Source organism: Cimex lectularius, unplaced genomic scaffold (assembly GCF_000648675.2).
Source record: "Cimex lectularius strain Harlan isolate CLEC.00 unplaced genomic scaffold, Clec_2.1 scaffold14, whole genome shotgun sequence".
Classification (NCBI taxonomy): domain Eukaryota; kingdom Metazoa; phylum Arthropoda; class Insecta; order Hemiptera; family Cimicidae; genus Cimex; species Cimex lectularius.
This window is the reverse complement of record NW_019392637.1, coordinates 2,795,839-2,820,669: the sequence shown is the minus strand read 5'-3', so window position 1 is coordinate 2,820,669 and position 24,831 is coordinate 2,795,839. Positions and strand designations below refer to the sequence as shown.

Here is a 24,831-nt window from a genome sequence, read left to right as displayed (position 1 = left end):
GTTATCAATAAAAATAACAATGTAAGAAACTTTTAAAAAGTGTAGAGAGTTTTTCAGTTTTTCTTCCTCTGTTGGCCAAGTTTTACTATTTTGTACCAAATATCGTATCAAAATAGATCTTTCTATGTCGAATCTGTTATTACGTGACTCCAGGTTTGGTTATTGTAGCCACAAGGGCAGGATTATTTATTATATTAAATTTTGCAAGATATGATCTATTTTTTCTATGGTTTGTCATGGAATTGTCACCATTGTGGATGTGAAGGAATGTTTTATATCTAATCGAAGGCGAGGTTAATAGTCGTAAAAAAGCGTTTTGTAATTTCTGCATCGTTGGTATTTTTCCATTCTTCCTCTCATTTTTTTATGTTCTCCTCCTAAGTATGAATTTTGACGTAGGTTATAGGAACTTCAGCGAAACATATGGTTATTTCCTCAACCTTTGCTGCCTGTTTGCGGTGAAATCGGCCACCCCGTTCCCCACTTCACCAGAATGTGCCTTTATCCAATAAATTGTAATGTTCCAACCAAAATCATGTTGCAATATTTTTAGTTTATTCGTGATTTCTTCGACTAATTTATGATGGTTTCTATGGTCTTGAATCATTGTTGGAGACATCCCGTTTCATTCTCTAGATTAAAACCCATCATCTACTATAAATTTATTGTTCTTCAATAAATTGATAAGCAATAGTTAATCTACAGTTACTGTATAATATACATCTATATTTGTTATTTGCACAAATTGTTATTTATTTGCATTATTAATAGTATGCTATACTTTTAATTTATTAACCAATTTTGATAAGTAAAATGAAACATGTACAACCAACTGTATTCTATTACATTAAGAACTCATAATTCTTACTCCTGTAGTCTGACAAAGAGAGAGCAGGCAGAAATGAAGTTATTTAAAAAAAATCTACTTCTAGTTTAAAAATAGGGAGATATTTTGTTGGATCCATTTGTAATTTCAAAATACTAATTGGAATAAAATTTATTTATTTTTTTGTCTAACTAAACATAAATATTGCTTTATATTTATCCTTTTTTCCCTACGCATTCGGCGTTTTTGGACTGACAATCGTTTTTTTATTCTCTCCCCCAATCCACCCCTTACGTATTTGTTATGTTTTTATTGTTTTTGTTTCTCTTTGTCTGTTCCTCCACTTCAGCGTATTATTGGAGTGGGATTAGCCGATCCCCCTCCCCTCGCGAGACGGCGCGGTCCGCCTGGTCCTCGCTCTTTAGTCGGCGTCTTCTCAGTCGTGTCCCAGACGCCGGAGGGGTGAGTCTCACGCTGACATGGAGGAAACGATCGCGGAAACACGCATCTGAGGTTTGTTAAAAAAAATAAAATAAAATTTCTACATAACAACCTTCTGAGGAACTAATAATAAAAATAAAATAAAAAATCATGCATCCAGGCTTTTTTTAATATATATAAAAAAAGATTTTCCTATTAAAATAGCGAGGCATTGCGGATCCCTACATGCATGAATAATTGTATAAAGAATGGTTTGTAACAAAAGCAAGTCCAAAACATTTTTTCTCCGGAGAAAAACGAAACTGGGCGAACCCCAAAAAGGAAAAATTTCGTTGTAAAAAANTATATGGAAAAAACAAGAAAAGCTGAGTTTTCGGAGATGTAAATTTAAAAAAAGAAAAAAACACCACAGAATTTCTTTGTTTAAGCTTGATCCCCCCCCCCAGAACCGAGCGAGACAGGACGGACCCAAAAAATGATTAGTTTCTTTATGGAAGAAAAAAAATGTAGAATAGTATAGTTTCAGACCTCTAAAACCAAAGTGCACTGGGTTTCTAGATTTTTGTATTTTTTTGAGAGATATTAATAACTTAATCTGTAGGTAAAACGGCGAAACTGAACGATCCCAAGATCAAACAGATTGAGGGTTTTAAAAAATAGTTGAGGATTTTTATTTTTTTATTGCTTTTTACAAGAATCGATTCTTTTATTGGAAAAAGGTGAAACTGGACGGACCCTAAACAACATATTGAGGATTTAATAAGAAAAGTTGAGAATTTTGTTTTGTTTGGCTTAGATACTATGTTACAAGGAGCTAATCTGGACGGACCCAAGGGTAACAGATTGAGGATGAAAAAGACAAGTTTGGGATTTTTTCTTTAATTGCTTTTGCCAGGATAGATTCTTTTATCGGAAAAAAGCGAAACTTGGCGGACCCAAAAACAACAGATCGAGGAGTTAAAAAAATTCAAGATGTTTTAAAATTCCTATCTTACAATGATCGATTTTTCATCGTAAAAAAGGCGAAACTTGACGGTCTCAAGAACAATAGATCGAGGGTTATAAAAAATTGTTGTGGATTTTTTTATTGCTTTTTACAAGGATTGATTCTTTTATCGGAAAAAGGCGAAACTGGACGGACCAAAAACAACTATTGAGGATTTAATGAGAAAAGTTGAGGATTTTTTGTTTCATTGCTTTTTGTAAGGGATATAGCGACCGTCCCAAGAACAACAGATTGATAATTTAAAAAGAAAAGTTGAGGATTTTTTTTATTGCTTTCTGCAAGGATAGATTCTTTTATCGGAAGAAATCGAAACTGGACGGGTCCAACAACAACAGATTGAGGATTTAATGACGGAAGTTGAGGATTTTTTAATTTGATTGCTTTTGACAAGGGGTAAAGCGAATTTGGACGGTCCCAAGAATAATAGATTGAGGATGTAAAAAGAAAATTTTTGGATATTTTTCTTTAATTGCTTTTTGCCAGGATTGATTGTTATATCGGAAAAAAAATCGAAACTTGACGGACCCAAGAACAAACAAATCGAGGGTTTATTAAAAAGAACAACACACAAACACAAAAGAAGTTGAGATTTTTTTATTGCTTTTTACAAAGAGAGATTCTTTTATCGGAAAAAAAGCGAAACTGGAAGGACCCAAGAACGACAGATTGAGGATTTAAAAAGAAAAGTTTAGTATTGTTTTCGATTGCTTTTTACAATGATTAATATTCTTTTGTCGGAAAAAAGCAAAACTTGACGGACCCAAGAATAACAGATCGAGGATTTAAATAATAGGATAATAGGAGGAACAGGATTTAAATTTATAAATGTTCAGGATTTTTTAAAAATCCTATCTTACAAAGATTTTTTTTATTGGACAAAAAGCTAAACTGGACGAACCTAAGAACAACAGATCGAGGATTTAAAAAGAAATGTTCAGGATTTTTTAAAATTCCTAGCTTACAAGGATTGATTTTTTTTTATCGGACAAAAAGCAAAACAGGACGAACCCAAGAACAAGAGTTTGAGGATTTGAAAAGAAAAGGTGAGGATTGGTTTTACTGCTTTCTACAAGGATTGATTCTTTTATCGGAAAAAAGTGAAACTTGACGGACCCAAGAACAAACCAATCGAGGGTTTATTAAAATTAACAGTTGAGGTTTTTTCGTTATTGCTTTTTCAAGAAGACATTCTTTTATTGGAAAAAAGCGAAACTGGACGGACCCAAGAACAACAGATCGAGAATTTAAACATAAAATTTCAGTATTTTTTCGACTGCTTTTTACAATTATTAATATTTTTTTATCGGAAAAAAAGCGAAACAGAATCTGACTGTAGAAAAATTTGCTGAAATTAACCCGACTACCTTTTAAACATTCGCGTCTCACCCGTTTCGAGACGGCTTTTAATTTTCGAATGTTAAAACCTCTTTGACGAGGGGTGGTGGTAATTGTTTTGAACATAATATTTCACTTTTAAGTAATGAAAAGTTTGTGAAGGTGGATGAAAGGGTGGGGTTCAATAAGTCCGATGGCAATATCGGGACATCAAAGGGGTCTTAGCTACTGTCACGCCTTGCGAGGAAACAAAACAAAATACAAAACCTGTACACGCTCCCAAAAGGTCCCTTGGTCCGATTATATTAAAATCTTCGGGAAAAGGATTAATATTAAACATCCGAAGGGGGGTTGATTAAAAGCTTTTTATTTGTACGATAAAAATTGTTTTTTAATTGGGGAAAACTTCCGGGAATTTTCGCCCATGCTCTTGAAGGCTTGGAAGGGTCGCTTTTTTTCTCAAGCAGGAAGGTTGAAAAGAAAACTATCGAATAAAAAAAGAAGATCAGATCGCCAGTTAAAGGGTGGGGTGGTGAATAAATCTTTCCCTTCCGATATATATTTTTTTTCTGGGGTGGCCTACAGTTTCGGAAAATTTTTTTGACAAGAGCGTAAAGCGTGAATAATGAAATCAAGACCCGGGAGGGAATTTGAGTCGGTGGAAGCTGAATAAAAGATGCCCGGGGGCGGAAAGAGCCGCTTCCTACTTTTGGTCTTCCAAAGGGGTTGGAACGCAAACACACAACCCACCTAAAAAAAAAAAAAAAACCCTAGAAACTTCCTATATTTTAGAAACCTGCATGTTCTATGTGCAGGAATGAAGGGTGAGGAAACCCTGGTTACGATAAAAATGGGTTATAGATATAATTCCATCCTTAAAGCTCATGGGCTTATCTCTGGTCACTGTGGTACTTTTATGTTAAAAAAAAATTACTACTGTGCACTTTTAATTTTAAAAAATCGTTCTTTACAGAGTCAAACGCGTTTTTTATCAATCCAGAATTAACTGATTACACACATAATTAAGCATAAAGCATATAAGATAAAAAATCAATCGCTGTGTACTACCACGAAGGACAGACATCGTTTTACAAAAAGAGAAAATATTTTATAGGAAGGTAATACTCTTGTTAAAAGAAAATGGAGGTTTGTCAATATGGCATTAATAGTCGTCAGAATTTTGTTTTTTTAGGAAGGTTATTATAAATTATGATGAAAACAAGTCAGAGTTAATATTTCTTTTTTATACAAGTTCTTCTTCTGATTTAAAATATGGAAGGAAAAAAGGCTGAAATCAAATATTTTGGTTATTCGAGGTTAGGCAGGTACCACTCCTGTTAAAAGAAAATGGAGGTTTGTCAATATGGCATTAATAGTAGTCAGAATTTTGTTTTTCTAGGAAGGTTATTATAAATTATGATGAAAACAAGTCAGAGTTAATATTTCTTTTTTATACAAGTTCTTCTTCTGATTTAAAATATGGAAGGAAAAAAGGCTGAAATCAAATATTTTGGTTATTCGAGGTTAGGCAGGTACCACTCGTATTATAAGAAAATGGCAGTTTGTCATGATGGGATTAATAGTCGTCAGACTTTTGTTTTTCTAGGCAGCTTATTATAAATTATAGTGAAAACAAGTCGGAATTAGAATTTATTTTTTATAAAAGTGGTTCTTTTTGTATTAAACTATGTATGAAACAAGACAAATATCAAATATTATTGATTATTACTAGGTTAGAAAGGGGATAATCGTGTTATAACAAAATGGTGGTTTGTCAAGGTGGCATTAACAGTTTTCGGACTTTTGTTTCTTTCTTCTTCTTCTTTTATAATAAATTGTGAAGAAAAAAAATCAGAGTTGGCAATTCATATTTTATACAAACGGTAAATATTAAAATAAATATTAAAACAACCATGTTAGGTTTAAAAAAGTCAAAAAACAATTATCGAAATCTTGTCAAACCGCCATTTATCATAACACGAGTATAACCTTCTTAACCTAGAATAAATAAATTTATTGATTTAGTCCTTTTTTCCTTCTCATTTAAATATAAAAATTAACGTTTTTATAAAAAATAAACATTAACTTTGACTTGTTTTCTGTACAATTTATTATAAAGCAGCATTCGTAGAAAAAATGGCGGGTGATCGGTATTGAATTAGTGCTTATAAACCGTTCCATTCTCATACTCATAAGTTCATATTTTGTCAAAACAAAATCAGAGTAAATCATCACTGTTTTCTACAATAATGTAAAGTTTACGATGGTTTGTCTATAAAACGATGTGAATCAAGTTTAAAATATTATGGACATTTTTTAGATTAGGAAGGTTTTCCTGTTTACAACAAAATGGCGGCTACTCAGCGCTCAATTTGACCCTTGTTAACCCTTTCTTTCTCTTTGGATCTAGTTTAAACCTTTCAAATAGAATTATAAAGTTTGAAATACGATTCTGTGATATTTGCCAAGTACTTTTTAAAATAAGTAAAATTAAGAAAACAGGTCTGTAGCATGGAATTCGTGTATTGTTATCCGTTTGAAAAAGGATTATCCTCTGTTAGCTTGACGCTAAATAGGATTAATCCGGTGGAAATCCATTAGGTCGGTTTCACCTTTTTTTCGACTTCGAATCCGGCAGCGTTTGCATTTGCATGCGGCGATATTTCACGGCCGGAACCAGTTTGACGTTGGATTTGGATTAATTCCCCAGCGTCGAATTATTAGAGGAAAACAAGCCCTCGTCTGGCTATTCCGGTATGGTCTACCTTCTTTTTCCCGAAAGGGATGACATGGATGGAAGATGATTTAATAGCGAACTTTGACGTTTTAATTTTAAATAAACGTCACTCTCAGCCACGTAAATTTTGTCGTTTTTAATAATACCGCTTTCATTGAGAGGCTCTTGCGAGTTCAAAAGCACGACCGGTAAATAGACCTCACTCGATTAAGGATAGGCCATACTTTTGGGCCAAAGCCCGCGCAGGTGCCCCTTATCTGAGAAAGGTTGCTCGATGTGTCCTACATAATAGAGGCGTGTCATGCTTTGGCTCCATACAAAGAGCGTGTAGGTATGCCGCCAGATATAAGAATGGTTCTAGGACACGGTAGCGAGTTTCAGTGACCTCTGTTGCGCTTTTTAGGAGAATTGGGAATTTTTTTCATTGCTTCTAACCGTCAAAATATGTGTTTTGTGTTAAGTGAGTGTATTAATTAGAGTGAATGGGGAGGGGCTGATGGTGAAATAGCTTCCACATCGAGCTGAGCACGTGAATTGAGTCGATGGCGGAATATTTATAAAAGAACCACATCGACCCCAATTAGATTAGTTTAGTTATTGTATGCAAGTTGATGGAGGAATATTGAGTGCTCCATCTAGTAAATAGAGTGAATGCAATGTATATAGGTGTGAATGTATTTATTTCTGTGAATGCGTATTGCATGTGTTGTTAATACGCTCGGGCTAAAATGACCAAGCTGTCGGGGGGAAAAATACCGCTTTCATAACATATAAACAAAAGATATTTGTAATAGGGATCGTATGTGACCAGCAGAAGAACATCCAAGAAGGAAGACAAAGTTAAGATGTACTAACTGTAACCGGACAAGCCGCCATTTTTGGTTTTGGCTATAACCCTAGAAAACCTATCTAACCTAAAAAACCGGCAAAAAACCTTCAACTTATTCACATCCTTTTAAATTTTACAATCTTAATGCAGTCTGTGATTTATTATGATTTTATTTTGACAAAATATGAAACTCCAAAGAGAAAGAAAGGCTACATCAAGGACAAATTGAACCCTGACCGGGCGCCATTTCGTTATAACCTTCCTAACCTGAATAAACTGCCATAATATTTTAAACTTGATTAGCATTCTTTTAATTTGACAGAGAAACAATGTTAATGTAATCTGTGATTTATCATGATTTTATTTTGACAAAATATGAACATCCAAAGGGAAAGAAAGGGTCCATCAGGGTTAAATTGACTAACCGCCATTGTGTTGTAACACGACTGAAACCTCTTTAACGTAAAAACTCTATATACGTAACTAATTCCAATGGAAAACATTCAATTCAACAGTAATAAAGTATAATTTTATTATATAATATTTTTCAAACTAAGTAGAAACATTTTAAAAAGATACTTCCTACTCACAGTTAGCTTTTAAAAAGATTGAACAGCGCACTCACTTTTATTAAGTAGAAAATTCCCCAGAGAAAAAAAGTTGTCTGTATTTTTTTTTCTAAATTTGTCTAGTCTTTGTTTCTTTAAAACTACGATCAAATAAAATATAGTTTTATTGTAATATAGATTCCATTGTTGTTGTCGTTTATTTAACACTTTTTTTTTATATATATCGAAGGTCTAAGGTCTAAAACGAAAATATAACGCCAATGTCGGGGAGCTGCGGCAAATTTGTTATTTCTTCGGATTGATATTAAAAAAAGCTGAGTCCGAGACGAAAGGAAACCCTGCAAAAATAAGGAGAACAATAACAAACTCCATTGTCGGCCTAAATGAATTGGCCAAATTCAAAACATCTGCCCGCGTCCTTGTTCCAAAGGAAACAACGCCTTTTTTTGGTGTGCGCCTTTCAAAGTGCTACGGGCGTATTATAAAGAGAAATAAAAGGGAAAAAGGAAAGAAAAAAGGTAAATAAAACAGCTTAATTATATTCACAGAAGGCGGCCGAATTTATCGAATAGCTCGTCTCGGGTGACATTGTTTCTGGACAGTTGTTGAAGTTGCACAAAATCATTTTTAACAAAAAGAAACCATTTATCGCAAATATTTGTGTTACAATTGATCGGCAGGTAAGATGGGAAATCACCTTTTGCGCAAATAAAACTATGATAAACCGGTGTTTTCATTTTTACATTTTGATAGTTTGAAAAGTTAATTTTTGTGTTATAACGTAATGATGTAAAAATGAACGAACAGCTACTATTCACAATATGTTTGGTTGGATCGGGGTATGGTCCGATGAATGTTGTGTGTTGAAACTATGCCAAGCTTTCGGTGTTTTATTTCACCTTCCTCAGGGCGTTACAACGGATATACAGACATATATTTTTTTTATAATTGCTCAGCTATGTATCTAATAATATATATTATTTGTTATAGTTATATTATACGCTAACAAACTAAACTGTTTAACATTAGAATTGGTATGAATTTTTTCGGTAGGCCTGCCTTCGTCAATCCTTCCGAGCTTGATTTGGAGATTTCTGAAGATCTTGAAGCGCCGAACATCCCTGGGTGCGATGATCACCTGGTTCATCTTGACTTTTTGGTTCGATGAAAGTTGCTTCAAAAGACTCCTGAAATCCATTCCCAAAACTTCACCCAGCTTATCCGATCCTGGTACTTTCTGGTATGTAAGGCCGACAATGGTGTCCCAGTGAAAACGGCAACCATTTATGTGTAATGAGTCTTTACTCAAAATGCAGATAGTGTCAGGTTTGATTTGCTTAATGTTCCTTCGTAGCTGTACTTGTTTGCTTATTTTAATGCGAGTGATATAAGCCAAAATCTGCCCATATTCTCCATTTCGTACCTTTTAGTCTGGAGGCAGATTTAAATATTTCCCATTTATCTTATCCGATGTGCGTGCACGCGACCAAGATTGACCATCAAAAGACCCGGAAAAGTATTCTTGCGGCCTAAAGGTTTCACAGCTGCAATCTCAAAGGATTTTGACAACTGTAAAACTTCATAAAAGTGCGAACAACTTCTTCAAGGTTGTCATCAACTTTATAAGAAATACCGAAAAAAATTAAATTATTTCTTCGGTTAAAATTATCCAAAGCTTCCACCTGCATTTCACACCTTCTATCCACTTGAGGTAGGCGGGCACTTCGTTCCTCAGTCCCATATTTTCTTTTTTCGACGCTTTGATTTCTTCATACACTCTATCAATGTTCTCCTTTAATGTATTCAGGTACTGTTTTGTAGGCAAGCATGAGAGCTTTTCATCTATCATTAGGCTTAAGCTTACGAACAAAGTCATTACTAGGATCACTTACTGACGAGGCAGCCGGCTTTGGAGTTTTTACACAGGAATGAAAAGTTTGACAGATCCAGATCCAGGAGAACTTCTTGGGCGTTTGGAGGACTTAGGCGTCGTTTGCATAACGAGGTTCGTGTGTACCAGGCTGTAACGGTAGTTTGGGAGAATTGAATGTTGACATACAGAAATCAGCTGACACCTCCTATCTCATCTTCTTGTTCATGACGAGTGGCTTGTTGTTTGTTTTGTGTTTGGTGGCCAGTGCCACCGGTTCATAATCATAATATTATAATCATTAATAAGCTGATTGTTGATTTTCACTTACCTAGGTCAATAATTATTAAAAAATAAGTAATAAATAAAAAATATATATTTGTATATCCGTTGTAGAGCCTTGAGGAAGTAGAAATAAAACACCGAAAACTTGGCCACATTCATTGGATCACATCCTCGACACCAGCAAATATATTGTAACGTAGTGTTATTGTTGTTTATTGCCAAAATGAATGGATGATTAGTTTCATTTTTTATCATGTCTTTCTAATAAGTTAGGATGGTTGTTTGGTCAACAAAAAGGTTGACCAAAGAGGTCATGGACTCTCTCTAGATCCTTGAAGTCTTCGGGATGAACCCAGGAATTGACGGTAAACCTAGGTAAATATGCTACAGTTTTCCGGTCTGAAATCATAACGATTGAAAAATGCGTCAGAAAAATAAAAACACTAGGAATACATTCCCGGAAGAAAGCCATTTTCTCTGACAGTCAGTTACTAAGCCTCGAGCAAAGGCAAAGAATGTTCAGATTTGCATAGAGGCCCTGACGGAAGTCAGCGACACCAATGACCTGACCCTGGCATGGGCCCTGGACACTCGGTGCAAAGAGACAACGAAAAGTTTGACATGTGGCAAAAGATGGGGCCATCATGGCCTCTCTGGGTCCTGAACTCTACTGTGGCTTAGCAACCTGCCACAAAAGTCCATCTTAAAATGGATCCTTAATGAGTCCAAAACCTGGTGGAACAATATCACAGGTGTGAGGCAGCGAAGAGATTCATAGAAGGGACATCCCCAAAACGTACAAAGGAATTACTGGAAGGCAACTGCAACCGAACCTGGATTTTGGTTGGACTCTTGACAGGGCAGTGCCACTTAAGAAAGCACATGCACCGGATAGGAGTACAGACAAAAACACTCTGCAGATACTACCAGGAAGCCGAAAGAGGAGGTAGCAGAAAACATTCTATGTTTCTGTAAAGGTGCCGGTTCTTGCAAATAGGACAGGAAAAACCGCAAGTAAGGTCCTACACTAAGGATCCGCTGGAAAGGCTATGGAGTTTGATTAACAACCTGAAGCTGGCCAGTGAGTTATAAAAAACAGGGGAGCACAATAGGCCATTCAGGCCGAGGTGCAGTAGTCCTTGTAGCCGCCTCTTTTATCCCTATGTAATTACTGTTATTTGATGTAAAAAAAGGAAGCATTTTTTACCAAACGATATTTTCGTTTTCAAAGGTTAGGGAGGATACATTTGTATTATAATAAATTTGTTTTTTCAATGGCTGGAAAAGGGTTTAGAATGTATTGGATTTACAGGTAATTTGGCGGTAAACAAGGGACGCGAGGCACAAAAGGGCCTCAATTAGAAAAGGTCCATTGTTTCCTCCTGTAAAACCCTTTTTACAAGGTACAAAGCCGCCTTTTGTCCCTTTTCCTCATTCAAAAGGCGTCACGGGGTGGAAAATTAATACGAGTTTATGATTCAGGACGTTTCTCATCTCTTCCATCATCTCCTGAGCACACCTCTCCGGTGAGAGTGTATTTATTTCCGCGACTGACTCACCGTCATTGCGCCCGAGAGGATGGAATTTCCATTTTTGTAAAAGTAAACTCCGCCCAGGCCCCGGGCCGGATAGGCCTTATTATCCTGGGATAATGCTACCGTGTTTTTGAGCCGGGGGGCATCACGATAACGGCTAGAAAGTAATTCCTGATCCAATAAAAAACAGTAGTATTTCGGGAAAAAAAATCTGTCCCGTTTGTCTGTTTTAAATGGTCCAGAAGGTACATAAATCACGGTGAATATTAACAGGGGGCGGGAAACTTGGCCCGATAGGCAATTAGTCTATTAGAGATTCAAGAGGACAAACACATAAAGAACACTTTTGGACTTTTTTTTTTTTTTGGTCCATCGATTTCACGTTTCATGATCGGGCGAATATGGCCCCGACGAGAAAACGACAAAATATCCACCGAGTAGGCTTAGTTTAATGTTACTAATTTGATTTCATAAGAAATTAATAAAGGTTATTCGATTGTTTCTGGACATTAAAAATGCTTTCGACTGTTGATCATACGTTTGTATGATATACAGAGTGTATTGGTATCTCTAATATTCCTTTTTTTTATTTGTAGTACATTATAACTACCTTCAAGTAGTTACAATGAGCATTAACCGTTAAAATGAGCATTAAATTAAAAGAACATTACAGTAACAATGAGCAATGTAATATATAAATGTGTAGAGATTAGTGACCGTTAATCGATAGTTATTCAGTTATCGTGAGATGCGGTCGGGTGTGATGTAGGTTTCAGAAAAACATTTTCTTTATCGTGCCAACGTTTCGATCTTTTATTGAAATCATCTTCAGGGCTCAAAGTGTTTGTCTTCTGTGTAATTGTGCCATCCTTGCGTGTCGTGTTGAGAGTGTAATATATAAAACATTAAAACCAAGAGTGGAGAAAATACCCATTGGTATTACTAAAATATTGTCTGCTTAATTAATACTTCTGTCATTATCACTTTCACTATCATCACCATCATTTCCTAGGAGATCTCGCGGCCATTGTCTCTTTAGTCGGCGGAGAGGTTTTTGAGGGGACTCGTCGGGATGCGGGATTTCTGATGTGCGATTGGATTAAGATAATTAGGACTTTTTGGTCCCATTTTGAATGTAGAATCTACTGGCAATGTTTGTAACATGAGTAGCAATATTGATCCTTTGGTTTCCCGCCTGAGAAAGCTGTTTTATAAATTTAGAATTTTTACGCAACTTTATGAAAATTGAACTCTTAAGGGCAATATATTTTTCTCTTGCACATCCTTCCTATGGTATTTGTTTCCTGGGGAGTTATTAATAAATGCTATACTAAGACTGGATGTAACTGTAAACTCACTTCTTAAAATTGTTGGGTTGTTTCAAATGAAATGTCATTTTCCAAGATAAGGTTTTTTTTAGTAACATTACTATATAAAAACAAAATCATTTTATTCGAATTATTTACCTTAATTTTCACACACGCGTCATTAACTTTTTTATGCCAGAACTGAAGAATTCTGAGCTTTGAAATGAAACAAAATCTGAAAACGCTTTTTGGACCTGAACGTAATTTTCTACAATTTTTCCTTTGACTAAAGTTGTCTAAATTCCTTCACGGGTGAAAATCTGTTGGAGAAAAGCCTGGAGAATAAGGTGAATGCTAACGAACTTCACAGCCATGCCCTTTCAATTTGTTTTGAAACATAAGACCTGGCGTGGAGGAGTGTAGGACCTTTCCGATTTACCAATGCAGGTTGTTTTTTGAGTAATTTTTTATGCATTTCGTCAATTTCCTTGCAGTACGATGCGTCTCATCTCTAGGCAAAAAGGAATAATGAATAATTCCAACCATGCACCGCCATATGGTCACTATCAATTTTTTGGGTGTTAATTTGGTTTTGTCATATGTCCTGGTCTTCCGTCGATATTTAACCACTGCCCTGACCGACGCTGATTGTCATTTGCAATTCATTTTTCGTTGCAAGTGATTATTCTTTTTAGTAGCCGAACAACGAAACACATGTCTCAAGGCGCTTTAACTGCTGTTGCTCAGTGAGCTCACGGGGGCCAAAGATCAAGATTTTTGACTGTTCTTTAATTGTCTTGACACACACTTTAGTAGTGCTGCGAGTCCTCTGACTGTTTGATAATGGTGGTTTTCTTCCACCTGAAGCTTAAGGACATCGATGTCAATTAAAGTTGGAGGTATTCTAGGGTCTTCCAATTCGGTCTTACGTTCCGATAACTTAGAAAACCAACGGCGAAGGGCTCATTTACACTCCCTTTCCCAACGGCTTACTGATGTTTCTTGCAACTTCAGCTGCCGAATGACCGAGTTTAAAGTCGTATAGGAACAGGAAAAAAGAACTAAGAAGAAAAAGAAGAAGTAAAGGACGAAAACCGCATGTTTCCTTGTTCAAAAAGTGTGTAACGGATTTGGGAGTTCATCATTTTAAACAAAATTGGTGGATTAATAATGACTCCTTAATTATAATATGTAAACAATTGGAAGTGAACGATAGAAAACCGCTATATCCTCTCTGAATTTCAGAAACTACAATCAATAAACAGAAATATTAATAAATAAAGAATAGAATAAACAGAAATCGGACATTTCTTGTGAAACAACCAATATTTTAAGTAAACCGTATAGATATAATAAGAAAAATTGTACAGTGAAAGTAATAATAATGATCTATACCAAAACTTTCTTAAATGTTCAAGTTTGTATAAATACAAAAATAATCTTGTAACTAATAATTAATAATACTAGTGAATATAACAAAAGACACAATTCATCGGCTAACTCACATTTTTACAATTAACAATTATAATACAAGTACAATTATAATTTTTCATTAAATATGGCACTTCTTTTTTTTTTTTTATAAAGAGAGGGTTATTAATCAAAATTTCAAAAACTACCAAAAAGGAAAAAATTTATAATTTCAAAATTTTTTTAATTGTAGTTAAGATATTTTAAAGCCAAGATTTAATTTGGTTAGTTTTTTTTCATATTACACGTTTATTCTGTATTATGTTTGTTTTTCATTATGATTTTGTAAAGATATATTCAGTCTATTTCTCTGAGGATCTCCGAAACTTCCTGTTGTCTAGTACAAGCTTTGCTTTTTGACGGCAGGCTGGGATGTACCAAACTATTATTTTTGTTATAAATTTATATGTAATGTACATTCTGGCAAATAAAGTTTATTATTATCTCCAGTCTAAAGTCGTTAAGCCTTAAAAAAAAGTACCGTCCATAATTCCCCCTTCATTTCGAATAAAATGGGATGTTTGCTAACAAATAGAAAGGACGGTATAAATTATTCAATCGGGTGGTTAATGAGCCGTTTTGAAATGGGGCGAAATTGAATTTTCATTGCCTGTTGAGCCGTTTTCGGGGAGCGGAATGGCGAATTTTAAGTCTGCTCCCCTCCTTACATTTTTCCCCGACAAATTTTGATAAAAAGACAGAAAGAGGCTTAAACCTGATGTGAATGTGAAACGAGGCGGATTCAACACGCAAGGTTTTTAAATATTAAAAAAAAAATCGCAGGAATTTTTTTTCTTTCCCAGGTAAAAAGGTTGCAAATCTGGGCCGTGCGCTATGCCTCCTGAATCGCAAATCCTTTTAAGACGAGGAAGAAAACGTGGTGAATCACAATATACTTTTTATTTTTTCGTAGTTTGGTCCATTTTAAGATCATTCTGGCCCGCCTATCATCGCTGTTTCCACATTTTAGTTCACTACATTTTATATTTTCTTCGGAGGTGAAACGTAAATAATATCGTCGTTTTTATCAATTAAAAAGATTATTTAAATGTTACAACGGCATGGCGAACCGTCAAGATTTAATTAGTTATTTTTACATTAGTACATTTGAACTTTCCTTTCATCAAAGTTCTTTCAGTTGATCCAAGTTTTCCTACAATATGAACATACTTATCAAATCCTAAAGCTCCGACATTTTGTTATTTTAATTATGTTAAAAATTAAAAAAAGTTAAAAAAAATTATGTTAAAAATTACCTTCCTAACTTAGAATAACCAAGGCATCATATAAAAGTGACTAAAGGTGTTTTTATTTTTACAGAAAATAACAATAAAAACAAAAAATTAATATTTATTTTATAAATTACCTTCCTAACTTAGAATAACCAAGGCATCATATAAAAGTGACTAAAGGTGTTTTTATTTTTACAGAAAATTACTGAAGCAAGCGTATAAAAAAAGGTCAACCAACCGAATCTTGAAGCTCCGCCATTTTGCTATAACCCAAAAATTACCTTCCTAACCTAGAATAACTAAGACATCATATAAAAGTGACTAAAGACGATTTTATTTTTACAGGAAATAACAACAAAAACAAAAAATGAAGATTTATTTTGTAAATAAGATGATCATCTAAGTTGAAAGAAAAGGTTAAAAATTACTGAGCGTTTAAAAAAAGGTCAACCAACCAAATCATGAAGCTCCGACATTTTGCTATAACATAAAAATTACCTCCCTAACCAAGCATAACTAAGGCATCATATAAAAGTAACTAAAGACGTTTTTATTTTTACAGGAAATAACTTTAAAAAATTAGGTTTTATTTTGAAAATAAGATGATTATCTAAGTTGAAAAAAAGGTTAAAAATTACTGAAGCAAGCGTTTAAAAAAAGGTCAACCAATCAAATCTTGAAGCTCCGCCGTTTTGCTATAACACCAAAATTACCTTCCTAACCTAGAATAACTAAGACATCATATAAAAGTGAATAAAGACGATTTTATTTTTATAGGAAATAACAAAAACAAACAAATATTATTGATCAATTTCAGAAAGCAAATGTGAGGCAAGGAAATGGTTAAAAAGTACGAGGGCAAACATTTACAAACTTACTTGACGTTCCGCCATTATGTTATAACAAAAAAATTACCTTTTTAATTTATAAAAACAATGATATTATATAAATGAGATTAATTATTCGTTCATTTTTCAAAAAAGTTAATAAAAACAAATAAAGATCTATTTTATAAAAAATGTGATTGTCTAATTTTAGAGAAAGGTAAATATCTGAGTTAAAAGAAAAGGCTAAACAGTAGTCAATCAAGCGTTTAAAACAAAATAAAAATAACTAATCACAACTGGACGTTCGCCATTTTGTTATACACTTAAATAACCTAACTTATTAAAACGACGGTATTACATAAGTATGACCAAAAATATTTCCTTTCAGAAAAAAAAGAGAGAAGTGAATCTTACACTCATTTATATAATACCGTAGTTTTTCTAGGTTAAGATGGTAATTTTCTATTATAAAGAAATAGTTCGGTTTACTACTTTTCAGCATTTTCTTTCATATTCAGCATTTTTGGTCTTTAGCAGAGTACATTTTATATTAGGTTCTTCGAAGGTGAAGGAAGTGTTAGCAACCGATTAACATTTAAAAACCTACTTTTAGACGGATAACGTTTTTACTACTGGATAACAGAAGAGACATTTTACTTAATTAACTACTTGTTTACAGATGATAACCTTGAAATAACCTCTAAACTCCTTCAACGTTTCAAGTAGATACAAAAAGGCATTTAAATAAATAAAAAAAACGAACAATCCCTCTGCCGAACAAAAATTCCGACAGACTAAAATACTGAGATCCAGCGAACGATTCAATCCGCCAATATTTTAAAACTCACATCTGACCCGTAGGATCGGACAGGAGGTGGAGATGGATCAGGAGAACAAGATCGACATCCAGAATCAGAACGCTTCCAATTCCACAGAGGAGATCAACAAGTTCTACTTTTACGCGGTTGGTAACAAACAGATTATAAACATTGTTAATTATATATATTTATTTTTGATGCATATTTTGTAAAAATACAACCGGCAGATAACCTGCAAATAATCTCTTTACAGTTTGATAATCTACAGAAACCTACTTTTCGACGGTGAGCCTACCAATAACAACCTCCTTACAGTTTGATAACCGTTTTGAAACGGACCTGTCTAATTTAAACTAAAAATTATTATTCTCTTTAAAGTCTAATAACTTATAAAAAACCTACTTTTCTAAAATAACTTATCTCCTTACAGTTTTTAATTTGTACAAAACCCACTTTTGACGGTTAACCTGCAAATAACATATCTCATTACAGTTTAATAACCTTTTTGAAACCTTCTTCTCGAAGGTTAATCTACAAATTATTTACCTCTTTACAGTCTGATAACCTACTTATGGAACCTAATTTTCTAAAAATGACCCACAAATAACTACTTCTTTACAATTTTTTAATCAATACTAAACCTACTTTTGGAAGGGTAACCTAGAAAATAATGTTTCTCTTTAGAATTTGCTAACTTACACAAAACATACTTTCCTAAATTAACCTACAAATAACTTATCTATCTTCCTTTCGAAGGTTAATTTAGAAACAATTTACCTCTTTACAGTCTGATAACCTACAGAAACCTACATTTCGACGGTGAGCCTACCAATAACCTACCTCCTTGCAGTTTGATAACCGTTTTGAAACGTACCTGTCTACCTACAAATAATGTTTCGCTGTAGAGTCTGATAACTTATACAAAATCTACTTTTCTAAAATAATCTACCAATAAAATCTCTTTATAATTTTTTAATCTATACAAAAGCAAGAAGTTTGGACGAGTAACCTACAAATAATCTTCTTCTTTACAGTTTGATAACCTATATTAAACTTATTTTTCTAAGGTTAACATACAAATAATTTACCTCTTAACAGTTTTTTAATCTATATAAAACCTACTTTTTGACGGTTAGCCTACAAATACCTTTGATAACCTATACAAAACCTACTTTTCGACTGAAACATTTCCTTAATTACTTGGCGCACCTATTTCATACAATCCTGAAAATGTATTATAATTCGTAAGATATGATATAAATGCCGACAGGAGGTTGTGATGTTCATGGTGCAGTTCAGAATGGAAAGGATTGACGATTTTCATCTCTATTATGCGATCCTTCGTCTATTAATCAACGAGCAACATTTTCCTAAGATGACGCGAGCGAAATCCAGCCTGTTAGGAAAATCTCCACCGTCGGCGAAATGAATGGAAAGTGAATCATTAAAGATCGGAACAGGATTAAAAAAAGAGCCTTGAAAAGCTTTCTTCGTCTTCCCCGTGGGATGATTTACGGGCCGGGGTAAACCGTTGGATTCGTCGGAGGTGTATATAAAATCGGGGTTCGGGGGGTGGATAATCCGCCCTGCGGCTATCCGGTCACGCATCAACAGTAAATAGCGGATTCAAGAGTGGAAGGCGGGGGTGGAGGAGCACCTACATTTTTTCGGGGTGTCTCTTTAACAGTTGCCCCAAATAATGGAGAGAGAAAACATGTTTCAGCAAACCAAGCTAAGAGGGCTGTTCTACGTTCCTTCGGTTTACGAGATGGCGAATTTCAAAAAACGACAGAGGCACAAAATAAAATATGAATTGTCTGGACTATATCGACGTGAAATGCAAACCGACAGGCTATCTTCTTAATACCCAACCCTCCGTCCTAATCCTATTTGCTCATCCAAGCATCCACCAAACCTTATGTTCTCTCGGGAAGGTTTTCCCGAAATTTTTTTTATCCTTATGAACTTTGAATTCGACCTAGTGTATTTCCCCCCTTTCAGACTAGTATATTGGGCATATATTGTAGTTCGAGGTCGGTCGATAGTCTAGTTACAGCCCCAGGTAGTGGATTTTTTGTGCTGCATTCTAAAGTTTACAAAGGATTGAAGGGGTTAAGAGTTTTAATTCTTATGTGACGTCAGATGAAGTAAACGGTTTACGGGAACAGATGGAGGTTCACATGAATGTGAAGATCTTACCAGCATTATTGATGGTAAGAGTCGCAACCCAGGAATGATTGGCAGGGCTGTGGCAGGTTAGGTTGCGTTTCTGGTTACGGTTAGGCTGAGAGTCAGGTTGAGTTACGGTTCGAGACAGATAAAAGACGGATAATGATATAGAAATAAGGGTAGATAGAATGAACAATAGGATTAAAGTTAGAGGGTGGAGGTTAAGGTTAGGTACAGGGTGGTTTGGGTTAAGGACTGGTTATGTAACGTTACGGAGGGGTTGAATAGGGACTGTATTTACGTTAAGTAGAGTTAGGGTTAGGATTAAAATTATGTTAGGGTTAAGAGCAGGTTAGAAGGCGTTAGCTAGAATTAAAAATACGTTAGTTGCATTTAGGGTGGGTTTGGGTTAAGGTTAGGTAGAATTAGATACAGGAAGGTAAAGTTGGAATTAAAGTTAGATAGGGTTAGGGGTGTAAAGGACGGGTTAAGTTACGTCAGAATTAGAGTTATGAGGATTATGTTTGATTTGAATCAGGGACGTTAGGGTAAGGTTTAGAGTTAGGTTTGATTTGAGTCAGGGACGTTAGGGTAAGGTTTAGAGTTAGAGACGGGTTAGGTAAGGTTGGAGTTAGAATGAGAATTAGGTTTCATTAGAGTTAGGGGCCGGTTAAGTGTGATTAGAGTATGAAACGGTTAGAGTAGATTTAAAAGGATTAGAATTTGGAAGGGTTAAGATTAGTTAGGTTTAGGGTTATGATTAGAGTTCTAGTTAGATTAGAGGTAGTAGTTTATTTGTGGTTAGGGTCTGCACACGTTAGGGAAGGTTTTGTTAGGGTTAAGGTTGGGATTTGAGTGAGGCATGTTTGCAGTTAGAATTCCAGTTAGTGTTATGGTTGGTTGGGAGAGGGTTATGTTTAGAGTCAAGTTGGTTAGGGTTTAGTTGGGTTAGATAGTTTTTTAAGAGGCTATTACAACTACGAGGTAGTATTAGAGTAAGTTAAATTTGCATGATTCACCGTTTTTCCGTCGAGTGCGATTTTTTCTGTTTTGTTTTCGAGGCAGACGGAACAGTTGGCCGTCCTTTGGACCCTGTTCATCCTGATCGTGTTCGGCAACGCGACCGTCATCCTGGCCCTATCCTTCTCGAAGAATCGAAAATCCAGGATGAACTACTTTATAATGCAGCTCGCGGCGGCAGGTGATTAAGCCAGATTGTTCATTTAGTTTTGATATTGGTAATGAAAGTTAAAAATTTTCCGTTTGAAAACTTTTAGATCTCGCTGTCGGTCTCATCAGCGTTTCGACGGACATCGTGTGGCGGATTACGATCACCTGGCATGCCGGCAACGTGGCCTGCAAGCTCATTAGATACTTGCAGGTAATGCTGAACAAAGAAAATAAAAACTAAGTCCCTGTGATGTTGAATATTAAATTGTGTTTTTTCCCCTAGGCTTTGGTAACTTACGCGTCGACTTACGTCCTCGTCGCTCTAAGCATCGACCGGTACGACGCTATTAAGCACCCAATGAAGTTCTCGAGAAGCTGTAATCACATTATCCAAGCCCCGTTCTACTCTTACATTTTCGTTTTATTAATATTTCAATTCGGTTTAAGGGAGGAGGGCGAGAGTGCTCGTGGGAATCGCGTGGGCCCTCAGCGCTTTGTTCTCCTTGCCGAGTTTAATTATGTACAGAGAGGAGCTTATTCAGGGTAAGCACTCATACTTCTTTCAACGGGCTTTGACTTATGAGAAGTATTACAGACCAGCTCCAGTGCTGGATCGAGATGAAACAGTGGGAGTGGAGGGTATACATGACAGTCGTCAGCCTCGCTCTCTTCGTCATACCCGCCGTCATCATAACAGCCTGCTACACGGTCATCGTCTCGACCATCTGGAGCAAAGGCAGCAACGTCATCGTACTCACGAAGAGGACCCAGAAAGGTAAATCCCTTCTGAATCTCCAACCCTTTTCTATCCTCCTCACCCCAACCTCTTTTTCCTGAATGAGTTAACGGGCGGTGCGGGCGGCCCCTTTTAAAGCAGAACGTGACGAATTGGCTAATTAAATTCGCCTCCGAGAAAACGGCGGCTGGATGTTGGAAACATCTCGAAAAAGAAATACAAAAACACCCATCAAATTCTTACAAAAACGTACATATTTATACTTGGATAACATTAAAATAATATAAAAAGGGATTGAGAAAATTTATTCCCCTTTTAAATGTATAACCTTTGAAAATCCTTCGTTTACTTGCATATCCCTAAAAAAAGGGATAATCAAAGAAAAACCTTCTCTTTATAAATAAAGAGAAGGTTTATAAAACCTATAGAAAGCTAACTTTATAGGCTAGATCACCTCAGAATAAACCCCATTTTGTTTTGCAATGTATAACCTATAATATACCTATAAAACCCCTACCTGTTGACTTATAGTTAAGTAGAGATAGTAATAAAAGAGGCGGCCACAAGGCCTACGGCACCTCGACCTGTATTGATCTACTGTGCTCTCCTGTTATTTATAATTCACTGACCAGCTTCAGGTTATTAATTAGCCTCCATAGCTTTGCCAGCGGCTCCTTAGTGTAGGATCTTGCTTGTGGTTTTTTTGTCCTAGGTGCAATAACCTGCACATACACAACTGCACATCACAGAAACATAGAATGTGTTCTGCGGTCTCCTCCTCTTCCTGGCAGTATCTGCACAGTGTTTCTTCTGACTGCACTCCCATCCGTTGCATGTGCTTTCTTAAGTGGTAGTGCTCTGTTGGGAGACCAACCGGAATCCTCGTTCGGTTGCCATCCAGTAATTCTTTTGTTAGTTTTGCGGATGGTCCTTCTATGACTCTCTTCCAATGTCTCATACCTGTTGTATTGTTCTACCAGGGTTTGGACTCGTTAAGGATCCATTTTAAGATGTATCCTCTTTTGGCCAGCGTCAGGTCATTGGTGTCGCTGACTTCCGTCATGCAGCTCCAAACCCTCTTTCTCTTCGACTCGCATGAGGCTAGGGGCCCTAAGTGAACCTACCTGAATGTCAGAAAAAATGGCTATCTTCCGGGAATGTATTCCTAGCCTTTTTATTTCTCTGGCACATAGTTCAATCGTTATGATTTAAGACTGGAAAACTGTAGCATATTTACCTAGTTTTACCGTCAGTTCGGTCTTTGGGTTCATCCCGAAGACTCCAGCTCTCGTACCTTTGGCGGTTTTGGAGCCGTCAATATACCAGTAGGAGTTTGCCTTTAGCGGTGTTACGGTTATGTAATCGAACACTTATTGGATGACCTTAGAATAAACTCCATACTGTACTTACTTAATTTAAGAATGAGTAATCAATCAAAGACCTACCTAAAAGATAACATAGTAAACCAATTTCATGTACGAGAACATCAGAAAAAACCTTCCTTTTTTTAAACAGATTACCTATGAAAAAATCCAAGCCATTTACGACTTAATAACTATGAAAAAGAGGCTTTTCAAACGTATAACCTCAAACAAACCTTCCTCTTTTTTAAATGGACACCCTTCAAAAAGCCTACTTTTTAAAAATTAGTCAGACAACCTACAACACCTACTTTAAAACGGATAATCATTCGATTAAAAAAGCATAATCTATTAAAATTCTATCTATTTAATTTCAGTTCGAGAACTGACAAAAAACTACTTTGCTGGCGCATAATTTAGAATAGCCTTATGTTTTTAAAAGATAAATGTATAATCTATACAAAACCTACCTTTTCGTCTATTACTTACAGACAGATAAACTTCTATTATAATTGATGACATTTATTTTTCTTTAAATTTCTTTAGGTATGTTGCAAAGGGTGCGTCTCGAACACGAGCACGAGTGCAGGCGAGCGAGCTCAAGAGGTCTTATTCCAAGGGCAAAGGTCAAGACTATCAAGATGACATTCGTCATAGTTTTCGGTAAGTAGCGCCAATTTGGAAATATGCTATTCGATGTTAACTTACAAAAAGCCTTACTTTGTGAAGGTATAACCTTTGAAAAGTCTGTCTTCTTATACTCGCATATCCTTTACAAAACTGACTTATAGGTGGATAACCTTTGAAAACCTACCATTTCATACTTGCATAAACTTTAAAAACTAACTTTATAGATGGATAACCTTTGAAAATCCTACCATCTCATACTTTCAAGACCTTTAAAAATTTACCTTATAGAAGGATAAACATCGAAAAACCTACCATTTGTACAATTTGCACATACAATTTGCATTATAGAAGGATAACCTTTGAAAATCCTCCCTTTTAAATCATACATAACCTTTCAAAAAAACTGACTTTATAAACAGATAAACTTTGCAAACCTTTTCATACTTGCATAGCCTTTAGAAAGCTTATTTTCGATAAAAACTAACTCTATTGGTGGGTAACCTTCCCACTTATAACAAATCGTATTTCTCTTTCAGTTTTCATAATATGCTGGTCTCCTTACATCATCTTCGACCTCCTTCAGGTCTACGACTACGTACCCAAGACGCAGACGAACCTTGCCATCGCCACGTTCGTCCAGAGCCTGGCGCCGCTCAATTCCGCCGCCAACCCGCTCATCTACTGCCTATTCTCAACGAGGATATCAAGGGGCCTCAGGTACGAACCATCTGTCTTTGTGAAATTTATCATTCAATTTATTATTGTAATTTTTGCTATTAGGAAGTTTGCCCCTTTTTCCTGGCTCTTCAGGTGTTGTTGCCCCTCATCAGGGAACGACAACTGCCTCGGCTACGCTGGCGACATGAGCTCGACCCTCACTTCGTCGATAACCCTTCAGTCAAAGAGGGGCTCGACCAACCTGAGCCACTCACGATCTTCGACGCGAAAGCCCGTCTCATTAGTCACCCTTTTATGATCAACACGAGGCTATCTGTAAATACTATAGGCGCTTTTGGCGGTATAAAAAAAAATAAATATTTTTTAAAGAACAACTCATATATATATATATATATAAAACTTTATCAACGGATAACCAATGTAAAACGTACTATTTTTTAACGGATAACATGTAACAAACCTTACCACCAACAGTTGTATAACCTGTCAAGGACATTGTTGAATGGTTAACCTTTAATAACCTACCCTTAGAGTTTGATAACCTATTAATACAAAGTACATTATCGAACCAATCAAAAGCCTTCCTTTTTTGAATATAACCTACAACTATCCTTCCCACCAACAGTCACATAACCTTCAAACACAGTGGTGAGCGGATAACCTGTAATCTACCGAAATTATAAAAACCTATTAAAAGGATTTCGTTATCGACGAATAACCAACGAAAAATTACCTTTTTAAACGGATAATCTATAAAGAACCATCTTACTTACATTTTGATAACCTATAAAGGACAATTTCAATGGAAAACTGTAGTTTTTTGATAATTCGAAAAGGCTTTCGTTTTTTCGTCTTTTCGAAAGGATGGTTGTCGACGATAATCTATAAAAAAGTAACATTTTTAAAAGGATAACCTGTATCGAAAGCTGCCTACTTACGGTTTGATAACCACTGAAAAACCTACGTTTTATTTATTTAAACACATACTCTATAATTAACC

General features: G+C 35.6%; 1 protein-coding gene across 4 annotated transcripts; it reads left to right on the top strand.

The window, feature by feature from the left end:
• Positions 1-1,271: 1,271 nt before the first annotated feature.
• On the top strand, positions 1,272-24,430 carry LOC106671967 (cardioacceleratory peptide receptor-like). Of its 4 annotated transcripts, none has more exons than XM_014402993.2 (10): positions 1,272-1,339; positions 17,131-17,233; positions 20,322-20,457; positions 20,534-20,637; positions 20,710-20,803; positions 20,874-20,969; positions 21,022-21,201; positions 23,070-23,186; positions 23,690-23,870; positions 23,934-24,430. In XM_014402993.2, exons 2-10 carry the CDS (start codon positions 17,150-17,152, stop codon positions 24,127-24,129), a joined length of 1,188 nt encoding a protein of 395 aa, XP_014258479.1. In that variant the 5' UTR covers positions 1,272-1,339; positions 17,131-17,149; the 3' UTR covers positions 24,130-24,430. The 4 variants fall into 4 exon arrangements, with proteins under 4 accessions (XP_014258479.1, XP_024083374.1, XP_024083378.1 ...); XM_024227606.1 differs by lacking the exon at positions 1,272-1,339 and adding an exon at positions 9,728-9,748; XM_024227610.1 differs by lacking the exon at positions 1,272-1,339 and adding an exon at positions 15,649-15,670.
• The last annotated feature ends 401 nt before the right edge of the window (positions 24,431-24,831 follow it).